At 35.8% G+C, this 18078-nt stretch overlaps 1 protein-coding gene across 3 annotated transcripts in view; it reads right to left on the bottom strand.

The window, feature by feature from the left end:
- The window catches only part of UHRF2 (ubiquitin like with PHD and ring finger domains 2), a 74885-nt gene that overhangs the window by 37515 nt on the left and 19292 nt on the right, over positions 1-18078 (bottom strand). For all 3 annotated transcript variants that reach the window (XR_003432670.1, XM_027105846.1, XM_027105847.1), the window contains exon 4: positions 3885-4103. Coding sequence is in view for 2 of the 3 variants with exons in the window: in XM_027105846.1 (XP_026961647.1) it covers positions 3885-4103 (219 nt within the window). In the remaining variant the exon portion in view is untranslated. The remainder of the gene's footprint in view (positions 1-3884; positions 4104-18078) is intronic.

Below are 18078 nucleotides of genomic sequence, written 5' to 3'. Positions count from 1 at the left end.
CAGGCAACTGGTGAATGAAGACAAAAGTTAGCAATCAAAGGAAAACTACAACACAAAAATGTCATAATTCACAGATTACAATTATAAAAATCCTGAAACAATCTACATGTGAATTAAAATTATTAACTCTAGTAAGGCTAATGGATCCAAAATCAAAGGTTACTTATACACCAGTAACAAAGAGAAAAATGAAATTTAAAAAGGATTTATAATAACAAGTGGTATCTGAGGTTAAATAAGGATAACAGACACATAAGATCAGACCTCTGGAGAGAATTATATCAGGCTGAACCATATAATGGCCAACATTCAAATATTTTGAATCTATAAAAACATTTCATATGGTTCCACCTAATAAAAACATGACAAAATCATAATAAAGACCTAAGTAAATGGAGAGAAATCACACCCATGGATTACATTTAATGGAGTACCTATCAAATTCCCAATGGTTTTTATGTAGAAATTACCAAAATGACTGGAAAACGCGAATGAAATTACACAGAGCTAAGAACAGAGAAGAACTATTGAAGCACAAGGTAGAAGACCTGCTCTGTCATATTATGAAAGCATGGAACTTATATAAGGACACTCAAAACAGACCAATGATACAGAATAGAGACCAGATGGATGCATCAAATATAAAGATATGTGGGGCTTCCCTGGAGGCACAGTGGTTGAGAGTCCACCTGCCGATGCAGGGGACAAGGGTTTGTGCCCCGGTCTGGGAAGTTCCCACATGCCGCGGAGTGGCTGGGCCTGTGAGCCATGGCTGCTGGGCCTGCGCGTCCGGAGCCTGTGCTCCGCAATGGGAGAGGCCACAATAGTGAGAGGTCCGCATACCACACACACACACACACACACAAAGATATGTGATGAGGTGATATTGAAGATCAATGAGGGGAAAATGGGTTTTTCAATAAATGATACCAGGAAAAATGATTATTCGTATGTATTAAGTCTAACCCTTACCTCACACTGTACAAAAAGACCTACTTCAAGTGGATTAAAGATCTAAAACAGGTAAATATTAAGCTTTTATAAGGTAATAATGGAGAATATCTTTATGTTTTCTGAGTAAAGTTTCTCCCCTCCACCCCACTCTATGTTTTATTGAGATATAATTGACATACCATTGTATAAGTTCAAGGTATACAACATAATGATTTGATATGTGTATATATTGACAATGATTACCACAAAAAGTTTAGTTAACATCCATCACCTCACATTTACAGTATTTTTTCCCTTGTGATGAAAACTTTAAAGATCTACTCTCTAAGCAGCTTTCAAATATACAGTACAGTATTGTTAACTATAGTTGCCATGTTGTATATTACATCCCTTGAACTTATATATCATATAACTGGAAGTTTGTACCTTTTGACCACCCTCACCTATCCCCAACCCTGACCAACCCCCAGTAGGTTTCTTAAAGCAAGACACAAAAAGTATAAGCATTAGGGAAAATTTTTGAGAAATTCAAACCCTTAAAATTACGACTACTACTCAAACATAGGGAAAAAAGATAAGCCACAGAATTGGAGTAGACATTTTCTCCACATGTAACTGAAATGGTCAAGTCTCTACTCTACTTTAGGAGTTCTCTAGAACTCCTAAAAATCAATGAGACAGACTACCTAATTAGCTACAACAACACACACCAATATTTGAAACAGGATCCTTACAAGATATATCCAAATTGCCAATAAACATAACGGTTCTCAATCTCATTAATAGTCAGGAAAATGTAAATCAAAGCCACAATGGAATACTATTATATACCCACCTGAGTAGCAAAAACTCAAGCCTGACAAAAGTAAGTGTGGTTAAGAATGCAGAGCAATGGGAACTCTCATACTACTGTGGAAGTGCAATCTGGTACAACCACTTAAATATTTGGTCCTATCTATTAAAATTAAAGATGCACAACTTCTACAAGCCAGCAATTCTACTTCTAGACAAGACACATCCTACAGAAACTAACGCACATAAGCACCAGGAGAGAGGTATAATGTCATGGCAGCACTGCTTGTAACAGCCCCAAACTATCAACAGCAGAATATATTTATACTTTCCCTCTGGTTATTTATCCATTCTTTCCAGTGAAGGGAAAAGATTTCTAACAATGAAAAAAAATTCCCATCCACAAGCCACAGTGACTCCTTTTTGACTCTTGTATCCCTAACATGTCTAGTAAAAACCTAAATGACAGCAAACATAATCCTTTATAGGACAGTGTGTTTTACTTCGGGATAGCCATCATATAATCGTTTTCTCATGAGCCAATATTTGCCTATCGATTATTTCCACTCAATCTTAGTTCTAGTCCCTAAAGCCAGAATGCTCCATTCTAACTGTATCTCATAATTACTCAGGAAAACATGTTTTAAATAGCAAGCTTTTTTAGCTCAATGTTATGAGTACTGTTATCTCTTCCCATTGTGTAAACATGCTTCTTTCCACTTCCTACACTCAAGAACATTATAAGAGTCCCTAGATAACTAATTTATGTAGATGCTTTCTCCTTTCCTTCATGATATGTATCCATATCAGAATTTCAAGTTGCTTAGAACTCTGTTAACTGTTACGTCCTTAGCCTGGCAATAGAATCACACTTGTGTTTGTACAAATTTCTGAAACTGTTTTCTAAAAGATAAGCTCACAATATTCTTTTTCTTTATCTCAGGGGTCAGCAAATTTTTCCCATGAAGGGTCAGAGAGTAAGTAGTTCAAGATTCTGTAAGCCTCATGTGCAACCACTCAACAACGCTGTTGAGCACACACACACAAAACCAGCCATGGCCAATACATAAATGGGGATCACTGTGTTCCAACAAAACTTTATTTTCATAAAACAGGTAGCCAGTGGGACATAGTTTACCAACCCCTGCTTTATATTATTAATCATAAGCAGATGCTTGATCTTAGATTTGTCACCTCCATGTTATAACAGATATGATAATATATGTCCATTATATATATAATACATAATATATATAATCAGTTAACCAGAACTTGACAAGAATGTTAGTTTGGCTGCTTCCCTTAAGTAAAAGAAAACTGTCAGGGTCTTTCTAGTATCCCCAATGCTCAACACAACAAATGTACTTCTAATAATTCATTCTAAAGAAAAGAAATGCACAAAAACATATACACAAAGTTGCTTACTTAAACATTGTAATAAGAACTGGAAATACTTTTAACAGGCTTTTTAAAAAAGTAAATTAGTGACTATTTATCCAATACACTTCATTCAGAAGAACTGAACACAAAACGATGTTTACTATTTCCCCAAGTGTAAAAAGGTAGCTTTGAAACAATGCATAGTACTTTATCACCTGAAGGAAACATCTAAAAGTATTTCTTAAAGAATTAACAATGGAAATATCTGAGTAATGTGAAATCTTGGGTGACATTTTACATTTTGAATTGTCTTCATTAAGCTTGTTTTAAGTTCTTAAATTACTATAAAAGAAAATTTTTGCTACCTTGCAAGTCCAGCAGACAGCTGCCTAGGTAGACATTCACTGGTGTTGTATCAACATAGATCCTCATAGCAACCATAGCTATTGAAATGCTTTTGTATATTATTGGTTTAACCTAGGAGAATCCTGTGGGGTAGGCAAGAATTTCTCTAATAAGATATTCAATTATTTCCAAGGTGCTTTCAAATAATACCTCCAGCCTTAAAGTAGTAATGGAGATTTAAGGGCCATTCTTAATAAAAAATTCTCAAGAATTTATTAAGTTTTCTTCTATGGAAATTTCCATCTTTCATAGATTCCATCTTTTTTTTTTCTTTTTACTAAAGAACGTGTGCTTAATACCTAAAAATTACACTCAATTCAGTAATTAAATAGCATCAGTGAAGAGAATCTTACCCCAAGAAAACAGTCACACGAAGTTCCTTTTTGGTCCTTGAGATCGTCTTCAGTGTGGTAATTTCTGCATCAAACCAAAATCCTCTATTACTAGGACTTTCTACATTGTAATTAACCATGACCACATCACCGACATTTAGTTCATTCCATTTCAAAGTGGTTCTAGCTCGTGGTCGAAGATCCTTGACATTTATTTCTACAGTACCACTTTCCGGATATCTGAGAATAGAGAAAAAAGAATCACAGAACACTGCTTATGATTATCACCAAGGAAGACTAAAATTATATGCAACATGTATAAAAACCTAATCATATTATTCTTAATGGCACTTAAAGTAAATGATATTTATTCCTGATTTTAACTGCCAGAATAAACGAGTCTTGCTAAAATCTTAGTAAGTCATTCTTTGCTAGCTTAGGGATGGTGGTGGTGATAGGGAATAAAGAGTAGGGTAAGTAAAAAACCCAAGTTCTTCTTTTCCACATTTTCTTAACCCATGTTTAAAAATTACTTTAATAAGACTAGATGCTGACCTCCTCCTGAACTTGGAACCAGTTCATCAAGTTCTGCAATTTGCTTTACGCATAATAAGAACATAAACCTAGTACATTTTCAATGGCCTCCATTTTTCCAGAAAGAGAAAGATAAGATTTCAGTTCTTACATGTAGCTAGCTGCCTAGTAATGGCAAAATGAAAAAACAAGAGCAAAAAATCCTGGAATTTTGTATGTATCAGAAAGTAGAACCATGTGAAAAATCTAGCAGAATCTTGATCTTACTTGAATTTCTAAATGTAAACTTAACAAACCTAAACCTGACCCAAACTTAAAGCTTTACAAGGTTCCTCACTTTTTGGCCTAATATCTGGTATCCATAGGCCCAAAACAGCAATGTAACAGTCCACAATGGTTTCTATAAAATTAAGATCTGTTGCCTTTATGTATTGCTTGCTAAAAGAAATGAGTAATATCTGGTTCCTGCTCTTGGAAAACTCAATCTACTGGGAAAGGCCAAACTACTATAGCAGTGGTTCTCAAACCGGTGGTTCCATCTGTGAACATGCTATAAATGCAGACTCTTAGGCTCCACTTCTGATCTGACTCAGAAACGCCGGGAGTGAGGCCCAGTGATCTATTTTCACAAATCTTCTCAGAAATTCTCAAGCATACTCAAGTTTGATAAGCTACTGTGCTGCAGAAACACAAGAATAGTTAAATATCGTACAGTTCTGTGACAGCATTAACAATGTAGAAAACTAAGGGAAGAAACCATTAACCTTTAACCAACTGAGTGGCCTACTCAAAATTAAAGTGGGCCTGAAGTTGGAAGCAGCTCTAGCAGCTAGCCTTGGCTCTTCCAAATCAAACAAGTACTATACAGGCCTAGGACCCTCACAGTATATCTAACTCATTTATAATAAATGGATATTAACCCTGGGTAGAATTTTAATCAAGTTTCTTCAACTTTTAGTTAATTGGGGAAAGAAAATTCTCAGGATTAGCAAGCGGCCTCAGAAACGATCTGGTCCATTTACCCTCTCAGTACTATAATTCCCCTTTACCACAAGCCTCCCAAATAACCATGCAACCTCTGCTCGGATGGTAAGTGATGAGAGGCCAGCTTTAACCCTAAGAAAAACCATTCTGTCTTCACATAGCTCTGACATAGGAAAGAAAATATACTTGATACTGGATCAAAGATAAACACAGAATGAGTTCCATAGCTTAAGTGCCATGAAGAAATCTATATACTCTCTCCACGAAAGACCTAATCCTTGACAGTCTAAGTCTGTCACCCTGCCCTCCTCTATCTTCTAAGTATAAAACATTTCAAGTGAATTTCCTTCAACTTACATAAGGTTTTGAATCCTTTATCATACTGGTCTCTTCACTCAAAATATGTTCTATTTTCAACCTGCCTGGGTTTAAATTCCATTTTAGCTTCCTACTACCGTGTATCCTTGGGAAAGTTACTAAACTTCGCTGTTTTACATGTGTTTAGTTTACATATGACTACCTCTCATGTGTAAAACGTACCTAATGGTAACTACCTCATATGGCTGTTCTGAGAACTAAAATGGAGAAGACTTGTAACTAGGTATTTTAGGGCTTTTCTAAATCTAAAGTTGTGAATTTGTTTCCTGACTAAATATTCTTAAGGCCATAAAGGATAGAAAACTATTCTTTTAGATGAGATCCTTTTCTCAGCTGTATTGTGATTTTTACATCATGACATTATCATATATCCCTGTATGATTAACACAGTAAAAAAGCGTATTTCACTGGTAAAAAGCTCTCCATTTACCTATGATTGCCAAAATTAGATACCATGAATGGAAATATTTGTAACAAACTTTTAAAATCATGTTTATTGGAGATGAGTTAAAATAAATCATTGCCTACATCAGAGCAAAGGAATTTAAGCTGTTTGCCCTGAAACTAAGTATGATTTCAGAATTAAAGAATTAGAACATATGAATACATCATCTTTATGTATACAGTAAGTGTGTAAAAGTCATGAAAGTGAAGTATACTTTTTCTAATGCTACCCAGAGATGATGTCAGTTGCTGTATAAAAAGATATAGAAGGGACCCAAAAACTACTTTTACCAAAGTCAAGAACACGCCCAGACTCAAATATCACTATTATTCTTTTCTTGGGCATCTTCATCTACACATATCTTAACATCACATAGAGTGATGACTCAGAAGCTCTGTTCTAACCCAAAATTCTCTCTTCAGATTCACATATCCAACTACATCTCTAACACGTATGCCTCAGGAGCACCTCAAATTTAAGAAATTCCCCCATCCCATAATCTGCTGATGCTCAATATTCTCTAAATTTTCATACTCCCAGAAACTGGAGTTATCCCCAATTCCTCCATCCAGTTACTAAGTCCTCCTTATGCTATATACTGTTAACACTTATTTAATGGAACTGTACCCTTAGTGAAGGCCTGCATTTCTCTGAGACTACTGTCAAGGCTAACACAACTCCCTGTCTTTAGGATTACACCTTAGACTTCATTATACTTTTGCCAAAGATTCTAAAACACAGGTCTGCTTAAAACATTTTGTGACACCTGATAACAATTTGTTCATAGGCTGTGGGAAAACAGGCATTCTTACATTGCTGATAGGAATACAAAGTGGTACTGTCTCCTTGTAGAGGGGAATTTGGCAATACACAGCAAAATTGCCTATATATTTACCTTTTGATCCAGGAATTCCACTTCTAGGAATGTATCCCAAACGTTAAGTGACATAAAACCCCAGGAAAAGACACATACACAAGGCTATTTATAGCTGCACTATCTGTAACAGCAAGACTAGAAATAATCAAATGTCCATAATAGAAAACTACTTACTATATGATACAATTATATAATGGAATATTATTCTCCTGTAAAAAGGAATATGACATCTGCTATGGAGAGACATTAACTAAAAAAAAGACCAAGATGCAAACAGCATTTATGTGTGCTTTCTACCTAATGAGTGTGTGTGGAAATATGTACTTGTACATGTACATATATAAGTGTGTAGTATGTATTTGTGAGTATACAAATAATCACACATACATAATTTTGAGACAGAAGGATAAACAAAAACTCACTTAGTTACTACAAAAAGAGGTAAGAAATAGGATAGAAGGAACCAAGATGGACACTTTTTCTTAATGTACTTGTTTTGAAGTTTTACCTATAGGATCGTTTAATGTTTTACTTGATTATAAAAACAGAATTTACAAAATGTGAGAAATCCCTAAAAACCAAAAGCAAAATTAAAAAAGTGGCTTAACTACTGAGAAATACCATTACAAATGACTTGAAAATACACTAACTATACATTATTAGTGGGGTTATATCCATTTACTAAGGACAAAGTAAAAAACATACCAACTTTTCACTAATCATATTGTTTGCAATATTGGTACTGTTAGTCTGAAACCATCATATGAGTAGAATAAAACAAGTCAGTGGTGACATTAATAGAAACCGTGATTTTCAAGGTAAGAGAAAAAATAAGAGATTAAGGATATTAAATGATAATCCCTCAACTCTAAAATTAATTGGAAATATCAATACAAACATTTCCTAGCTGTTTCCAATGTTATGACCTAGAAACATGATCAAAACAAGTATCAATGAACAGCTGACTATACGCTCTTACAAAAAGAACTAGGGCTCCTTAAAGAAATGGCTGAATCCAGGCCTGGGCAGGAAATAGAAGAGCTTGGGACTTCCTATTGTACCTGAATGCAAAGAAACCCTCATTATGTCAGGTTCAACCTGAAGGAGCCTCCACAGGCCAGAGACGAGACAATCTGGGCAACAAAAAGAACTGAGTTAGAGTAAAACAAGTATTAAAATCCATTAGTTCATAATGAGACTTAGTAAAAATCTCACTGACCAACCTCTGGAGGATGCTAGGGAATTTATTCATTCTGAACACTGAAAAAGTTCAAGAATCAATAGTTTATCCTACCTTTTGTATATAACCAACTGCTTGTTGAGGAATGCTCCTTATGAAAAAATTATAGCTAATAAATGAAGGAGAGAATGAGGTATCACTATTTTTACTACATTTCATAAAATAGTGGCTGTAGGTAAAGATTAATGGTTACTAAAACTAGCAAAAGCTGGCAGCAAATTTCACAATGGATGTATCAAGCAGACAACACCCAAATCTTACAACAAAAAAAGAAAGAAGCAGGTATTATGTGCCTCCCAATGCCATGTAATAGGTAAATAAATACCATCTCTAAACTAGTTTTAACAAATAATGAAATTTAAAACAATCAAGCCTCTAAGTACAGTCGTCCCTCCATACTCATGGGTTCTGCATCCAGAGTCAACCAACCACTGACTGAAAATATTCAGAAAAAAATTCCAGAAAGTTCCAAAAGGCAGTTCAATTTGCCAAGCTCAAGCAACTATTTATATAGCATTTACATTGTATTAGGTATTATAAGTAATCTGACATGATTTAAAGTATACAAGAGGATATGCATAGGTTATATGCAAATATGCCATTTTATATAAGGGACTTGAGCGTCCATGGATTTTGGTATGCGTGGAGGTCCTGGAACCAATCCCCCATGGATACCAAGGGAAGACTGTATAAACTTTCAGGAAACTAACAGTAACAGAGGAACATGTTAAATACCACTACAGAAATGTAATCAGTAAAGTTCAGACTGTGGGAAAACTGAATAAACTGTCACTTGTACAAATAAATAGCAAGGAAGAAAGAATAGGGGAAACCTGTAGGTTGAGACTTAACCTATCAACTACATGCAATGGGTGGATCTTAATCTTGATCCTTATCTGTAAATCCCAAGTATATTTTTAAAAAATAAGTCAGTCTGAACATTGACTGGTTATTTGACTTTAAGGAATTATTCTAAATTTCGTGTGGATTTTTTTTTTAATGCTTTAGGGTCCCCATCCCAGGATCAGTGACTCATTCTCACAGGAGAGCACATAGCTCTTCCCATGGCTATGATTTACTACAATGAAAGGATACAAAGCAAATTCAGCAAAGGAAAAAGGCACATGGAATCAAGTCTAGAGGAAACCAGGTGCAAGCTCAAGGAGTCCGCTCCCAGTAGTCACACAAAATGTGCTTAATATGTCCAGAATACGACAACATGTGTGTAATGTTACTACCAGGGGTATACAGTGAAGAATGCTCAAGATTTTTATTAGGGATTCATCACATCAGCACTCAATGTCTAGCACATACCAAAATTCCAGACTCCCAGAAGCAGGTGTTCGGCATAAATAATATATTTTTTTGCAGAGTTTGTGCAGAGTGAACCATTTTTATCAAGGAATGATGAGAATCCTCCTGAAAGTTAAGTTCCCCAACACCAGCCAAAGGTCAACCACACACAGACCTTTTAAAGAGTAGTAAATCAGGCTCCCCTGGTGGCGCAGTGGTTGAGAGTCCACCTGCCGATGCAGGGGACACGGGTTCGTGTCCCGGTCCAGGAAGATCCCACATGCCGCGGACCGGCTCGGCCCATGAGCCATGGCCGTTGAGCCTGCGCGTCCGGAGCCTGTGCTCCGCAACGGGAGAGGCCACAACAGTGAGAGGCCCACATACCGCAAAAAACAAACAAACAAACAAAAAACAAGAGTAGTAAATCTCTGGCCTGATGTTAGCTGTCTTCTGCACATTTTAAAAAGAATCCTTTTAGAGTATTCAACTGAGAAAAAAGATGTCAAGATCAGGATGAACCTACGAAAAATAGAAAGAGTAGGACTAGGAAGCAATAGCCCTTAGACCACGATGCTGTCTTTCACTTTGAAAGGAGAGGAAAAGAGGGTTGAGAAAGAGAAACATGAGAGTGTGATACAAACAAAATCTTCGCCAATCCAATCGTGAGCTCTGGAGCAATGTTGGACGTAATTGCCAGGCCCTAGAACTGCTGCCACACTTAGTCACCAGCTGGAGGATGCCAAGAAAGAGTGTGGCTTTGGCTCAAACACTGTCACAGATATCAAAAGTGCTGTGGCTAAAAGTTATCAGTTAACTGCATTCATTCCTTGCAGGTCAGCAAGTTCTGTCTTGAAGATCTGAGCACTGTGCCCACCACAACTGCTAAGGCTATTTCTGGTTGAAAAAACTTAAGATTTGGGACTTGCTTCAAAATAATCCAGTGGTGGTGCTTGGGGATGCTGGTACGGATTAAACAAGATTGGCCAGGAGTTCATAATGATTGAAGCTAGGTGATGAGTTCTTTCTCTCAACCTCTGCATAAGTTTAAAGATTTCTACAATAAAAAATAAAATGCTCTGCGCTTCAAGTTAAAATCCAAACAAAAGGCTCTTCCCACTTTTTGAAGTTTTCCCACAAGAGTACAAAACTCTAAGTTAACATTCAAGGCTTACAGTGAGGACACGCAGCCTCCTGCCCCAGTCCACCACACTGATTTCTATTCCCCCGATGCAACTGTTTAACTTTTAGCTATTTCTTTTATTTTCCAGCGTATTTTAAAGTAACATGCTTACACATTGCTTTTTACTTCAAACTGTTATTCTACCCATCCCTGATGTACAGCTCATTTGCCTCTATCTCTTCTTCCTTATAATTACTAACACAAGGCACTGCTCTAAGTGTTAACGTATTTACCTCTTAGGATAGAGGGAGGCACTATTCTATCCCCATTTTACAGATATGGCACAGAAGTTAACTTACTTGGACAGGAGTAAGAAGCAGAGACATGACTCAAACTCTGATCACCTGGCTCTAGGACTTATAATCTTGCAGGGATTGACAAAATTTCTTGCTCTTAAGCATGTTATACAAACCAAGTTGTTCGTAAAAATCAGTATTTTTTACAATTTTTTTTTACATGTTGACTAAATAAGTGTTCATAGCTAACTAATGAAGTATGCTTTAATTATAAATCCTTTCCTTCACAACTTTGTTTTCTGTTGAGTACTTAACCCTTCTTTTTGGTTGCTACTTGCTTAATTTTCCATGTACATATTAATTATCCCCATTCTGCCACAGGTGTTAAAACTCTTCTATGTTCAGACATTTCAGGTACTCTACTAGTGTTCTGGGTTGCAAAACATCTTCTAGAGACCTCTGTCCTATTCTAATCTGGAAAACTTGCTCTTCAGGCTTAGACCTGTTCCACAGCTGTCATGCTGGGATCTCCTTTCATTACTTCCTGTGTTGAATCCTATTTCCTGAATATCCTGTTTTCCTCTTTCTTGATTTAAGCCTTGAGTGGGGTAGAAGTGATTAAAATGCTCTTTCATATAAATAAACCAATCCTCTTCTCCTCAGTTTTATTCCATATGCCTACGTCCAAAGTGCCTGGTAAATCCAAGGTCTGAACCTTCCAAAGGTTCTTCGATGTCAATTTACTTGCTTGTTGTTGGCTTATCCTTAGGTTTCAGCTTTTTCTGGCCTAAGTTACGCATCATTTACCCATTAGCTTCTTACCTTCCAAAATTTTGTTGCTTTCTCTTCTGTGTCTTACTTCTATCATATTTTTTGTCCTCGGGGGTTTACGCATTTATTCTTTTACTGTCTTCTAGGAGGGTGTAAGAAGGAGTGAAGACAAACATGCAACTTAATCTGCCATGTTTAACTTGAAATCTTTATTCACCTTTAGTTTTATTTCTTACTACTCACCACGTATCTCCTACACTCCAGCCATACTAATCTACCCTTAGGTAACCCTGTATTTTGTACCTCCTTATCCTTGGTATCCTGTGGCTCTCCTTCAGGAATACAGAAGTATCTTCTCTACCTTATAATCTCAGAACTTTACTCTAAAAGCTAGTTGTACATTTTTCTATCACAGAACTTAACACTACAAAATAGCAAGTTTTCATTGAGAAGCAGATACCACGTTCAAACTTTAGTGTGTTTGGGATATACCAGGCCTACAGATGTTTGGAAACATGCAACTCATTAAATAGAAAAATCTTTTGTATAACTAAAGCTCTTAATAAAATGTAATAAACTGTGACCACTGTGTTTTACGGTAGTTAAGTGGGAACAAAGAATTCTATACAGAGATAATAAGAAAAAGGCGTTTTAAAGATTATGTTTTTGGATTTCTTAAAACGAAGAAACTTGTAGTTAGCTCCAGTTACTTATACAAGTACACAAGAGAAAGTCTTTTTAAGTATAGGCAGCCTCCAACACAGCATTCCCTGCCTCCCATGAAGTCTAATGTACGGCTGAAGATAACCACTGCAAATTCTACAAATTGGTCCAAGTGCTGACTTCTTCCAGCATTTGCACTGGTGAAAACTGCAGGAGACTGAAACATTTTGGGAAGTGTTAGAAGCTTGAAAAACTTCTAAAACAGGGCTCAAGATATCCCCAAAGACCGGAAGCAGAGAAGAAGGAACATACTGAAGCTGACTACACTGTGCCAAGAGCCAACATACAGCTATGGAAGGATAAGACTAGGGTCCTTTTTTTCTCTTATTCTACATGACCTTCTGTTCTTAGAACCTGAAGTCAAGGTATTACCCCAAATACAGGTATAAGTTTATTCTAGTTAGCTACTCTGCATCTTTGAGAATTTAGAAACACTTTGGTGTTATAAAGTCTACATTCTCAGATAAGCCTTAAATATCCTTAAGCTTGTTTTTCCCAGTAACATTTTCATTGCTCCAAATACTCTTTAGATGTCTTTTAGAGATATCCTTCAGAGTACATGCTTTTGATTATCCTGAACTATGTGACATTTCAGCAAAAACCAATTGTGTTTTCAATTAACAAATCATTGAGTAAAACCTGGGGAATTAAATTTCAGGGAAATTGATTAAGCACAATTTTTAAAACAGGTTTGTTATAAAATAGTAAAAGTACATTTCCTTAGGTGACTTGTAAGCTAACTAAGCATTTTAGAAGACTCAAACAATATTAAGCAAAGCACTATCACTGAAACCTTCCTTCAAAACATGGCTTCCTGGTGTTAAAATGCTTAAATAAGGACAACATTCACCTGGAGGCATGTTCTAGTTTAGCAAATCTTTAATGTCATACTACATGCAAAAAGAAAGCATTTCTTAATCTAACAGATGACATTACTCAGTTTCACACCTTAAATGTAAAGCTTACTCACAGACAAAAATAACTTACTTAAAACTGCTTACAGTAGGACTTTACATATTACATGGAAATATATCTCACTTGTACAACATGTTAACAATGGTGTATAACTGTTTTAATAGAGGAAACAATGTAATCAGGTTAAAAGATACCTATGCCAAAGATAAATTATTTAAGAGTACTTACCAAAATAACCTGGCTTTATTAATAAATGAAAAGCAGAAAATTTGACTATTATTACTGGATACTTTTCAAGGTTATTAGGGGAAAAAAAGAACATGGTCAAGTAGGTATTTACAGATGAGGAAATTAAAGCTGAATGAGTTCAAAGAAAACAAAGCAAAAAACTCAACCAAAGACCTAGAATTCAAAGCAAATTCTGATTCTAATGACTAAAACTATACAGCCTATAAGAGAACCAATGCTCTGTATACTTAATAGGCTCCTGGCTGCTTTCTAAAAAGCGGATTCCTGGGCTCTACCCCAGGCCCACCCAATGCAGGGAGTGGGGGTGGGATCTGGTATCCCCCAGTAATCTGCATTATAAATACCGTACCTGGGTGAATCAGCAGTGTTGCTGACCATCGTTTTGAGAAACACTAATGTAAAGGAATGATGTATAAATTTGAAAAGGTGACATCAACTGATAATCTGTAGTCATTTTAACTGATACCTGTAGTCATTTTTCTAAGCACCAAGTGATCTTTTAACACAAGAGAAGAGCAACAATAAAGTCAAAGATCTAACTTCTTCTGCCCTCCTTTTGATTATCATCCATTTAGAACACTGCAAGTCATAGAAAGAGGAAATATTCTAAGTCTTTGGCAAACATGTCAGTAACAACCAAAAAACAATGGGGGAGACTGGTCACTGCACCAGGGTTCTGAAACTAAACCTCTCATTTATAGCTCCCTACTCAAGATCAACATGACACTCTGATCTGATTTTTTTAAATCTTATTCCTTTTCTCCCATGAAAACCCAGACATCATTAAAACATTTTTGGGATTCCTTTAGAAATAGATCACATCAATACATTCAAGAAAATCAGTTTTGTTACTTTATAGAACAGCACCTTTTATCTAAAAATACCACTTGATTTTTTTCAGAATTGGCTCACTGACTTCTATTTGCAGTAGCCATAATTAAGAATACTCAAAAGCATGCACCACAAGCTTAGAATAGCTCAAAAAATCTTAAGAGAATGCTGGCAGCAATGACAACATTATCCTAAGACGTTCGCCAGAAGAGCTTTTAATTGTAGCCTAGCGTAAGTTACCCTCCAAGTTCTAAGTGGTGCTATGACATTTCCATTTGATCTCAATCTCGTGGTAGAACCTTGACACGCTGTTAAAAGCAGCAGTTTAACCTATTTGGTTTAAAAATCCTTTGAATACTAGCGAGCTATGCATTTTCCTTACAGAAAAAGGCACACAGGTGTTTACTGATTTAAGGTTTCTGTTCTGTGACAGATAACTGGAGAGAATGATAGAAATTTTTTAAATATGCAAACATAACTGCTTTATAATATTTTATATATACTTATTTATACATTAAGGTATTTTATAAGCATGCTTCTCTCAAAATGAGAGGTAGTATGGTAGAGTGGTTCTAAGTATGTGCTCTTCTGAATCTCAGTCTACCACTTATCACCTATTCAATACTAGGTATATTAACTTCTCTAAGTCTCAGTTATTCCCTCTTTACACTTAGAAAAGTATCCACTTCATTGATTGTTTAATGAGGATTACATGAGATAATCCAGGAAAAGTACTTGTATAGTGCCTGGCACATAGTGTTGTTTTAACAAGAGAATTATTGAACCATGCTTTAAAAAGGGTACTTCAGAATAATTTACTAAAAAGTCAAAACAAAAAGAGTTTGTTTCTGAGGTAAACTGACATTGCTATTTGAAATGTGAACAATATGGAGCATGAGAGATTATATAAGTAGTTTTCATGTCACTATGAAAACTCTCTCTCATGTTTAAAGATTTCAACTTTGCCTAGCCATAGACAATTCACTACGATATGATACAGAAATAAAATAACTTTCATAAGCATTTTCCCTCTTTATATATATACTTCCTTGTTCAAACTACTATGTGTTTTCTAGCTTACATTTCTCTTTATAGAAATCAGCTCCAATTTATAAATCAAGGTCTCTAAATTAGAACACTAAATTTAATAAAGCAATTTAAAAAAGCAAGTCACTAACAAGACTAGTATTCCCAAATTCACTTTTAACTGACCTGTAAATGTACCTGTTGAATACTTAGAAGAAGGTATATGGGGAGATTCTGAGATCTAGTTTAACCCTAAGTCCAATTCAGAAGGCTTGTCTTAGAACGACTGACTTGATGCATTTAAGAGTCTAATTCAAAGGAAAGCCAGAACTAGATCTCAGAATATTCAACTACTACAGAGTATTTTCCCCCACTCAAGAATTTACCAATACTTAACGGTTGATGGAGCAGACAGAAGAAATAAAGAATACTTTTTAAACAGTGGTTCTGGAGCTAATTCTGCAAATACTACTCCCATGTTAACCTTTCCTTTTATATGGTCTGGGCTGGGGTTTGAGTTCTTAAGAGGAAGTGCAAGTTTGGGGAATTCAGAGAAATTATCAAGTCAAAAGAAACATTATGTGAATGATAATATACTAAAATTGCCACAAAACTCAAAACAGAATATTTCAATTGGTTAAAAAGGAAAAAAAAGAATGTACCAATACATCATAAAAGATAAATTCTCCACAAACACATGATGGATACTGCTTTCTATGTTAGCCAAGGTACAGATAAAGACTGCATAGTGGAAAATGGTCCCTCATTTAAATAATACAGATCATTTAGCTGGAATGAAATATAATTTCTTTTAGAAAAAGACTTAACTAATCCTTTATGTATATGGAAATGAAATGGAAAAATCAACAAGCCATAAGCCACCTATACAGGTACTAAAATAAAGATGAATACTCAGATTCCTCAGGTATTGTATATCATCTCCAGCCTTTAATGTATTTACTATGTTTAAATTGTCATATCAACCCCTTTCCCCCATATTGGTTCTTAGTAGCAACTGATAAGGCTGTACAAAAGGCAATCAGTGAGTGGTTCTTAAACTTGAGTATACATATTAACCACCCAGAGGACTTATTAAAACACAGACTGCAGGGCCACCTTCAGACAGCGATTCATTACATCTGTAGTAAGTACAAGAACTTGGATTTCTAACAAGTAATGTTGATGTTCCTGGACAGGACTATACTTTGAGAACCGCTAGTCTAAGGCAGTGGTTCTCAACCATGGCTACACATTAGAATCACAGAGGAACTTTTGAGACAGCAATCCCCTGAGGTCCCAAAGATCAATCATACAAGAAGTTATGGAGGTGGGTCCTAGGCACTGATATTTTTAAAGCTTCCTAGACAACTAATGTGTAGCTAGGGTTGAGAACCGCTAGTCTAATTAAGAGGAATCTAAACCAAATCCACTAAGAACAGATGTTTCTTAATACAGAAGCAGGGTAAGGAATTAAGCCTTTATCTGTTCATAAAGCAGCCAAATGATGAGTAAAGATTAAATTCAGTAGTGTGGCCTCAGTTGCTTACATACCCAGGGTTTAACTCAAAGTTGTATGAGTGCTGTCTGCTTTAAAACCCAGGCCAAGTCTAAAGCAAGTCTTTAGGTCATACAAAATGGTTGACCTTTGAAGTTATGTAGGCTATTACCAATTACATGTACCATGTTTAAGGCAGAATGGCAATAATGCATATTGGTTAACCCTTAAGCTCTGGAGTCAGACAATTTAACAGATGTTACCTCTGGCAAGTTATGTAAGTAAGCCTTGGTCTCTTCATATGGAAGTTAATGTAACTAACATTATAGTTATTGTAAAGATTACATGAGCATTCATGTAAGAAGTTAGCTCAGAGTCTGGCACATGAGAGTTAATGTAATTAAATTGCTGTAAGCTATGCTATAGACATATTAACCTACCAGAAACACTAAGGCAATGATTGCCCCTTTCCCAGTCTACTTCCCTATAAGTCAAGATCATGGCTCATCACCACAATTAGCTTCAGGATCTCTACTCTCACAAGACTGCAGTCACAGATTTGTGAATTTAGATGTTCAGGACCCTTAAAATTTTTAAACCTTACGTAACTACAGAAAGTAACTAATGGGAATAAAGACATCTTTTAGAAAGCTATGGAAATATACAGTACAAGCTTACTATGAAATAAGGGAAAATTTGATGTTCTTTTTCTTTAATTGACCATTTAACCACTCCACGGGTTTATAATTGCCTATATTACCTTGACATTTGCTCATTTCTGAATCCCCTTCCCTTTTGTTTTCTGCCCAAAATACCACTAAAAACAAAAGTTTCAAGCAGGCATAGTCATTCTCCAATAAACACACTTTAGTGGTGTGATCATTTTGTGATGTATAGAAATATTGAATCACTATGCTGTACACCTGTAGCTAACATAATGTTGTAGGTTAATTATACCTCTTATACTATAGGATGGTTCTAATCAAAGTTTTGGTGAGGGTGTGGAGAAATTGGAACCCTCATACACAACTCATGGGA

The sequence above is a fragment of the Aethalodelphis obliquidens genome, unplaced genomic scaffold (assembly GCF_003676395.1).
Source record: "Aethalodelphis obliquidens isolate GAN/ISIS:26980383/991018 unplaced genomic scaffold, ASM367639v1 scaffold7, whole genome shotgun sequence".
Lineage (NCBI taxonomy): Eukaryota > Metazoa > Chordata > Mammalia > Artiodactyla > Delphinidae > Aethalodelphis > Aethalodelphis obliquidens.
This window is presented reverse-complemented; position numbering and strand designations above follow the sequence as displayed.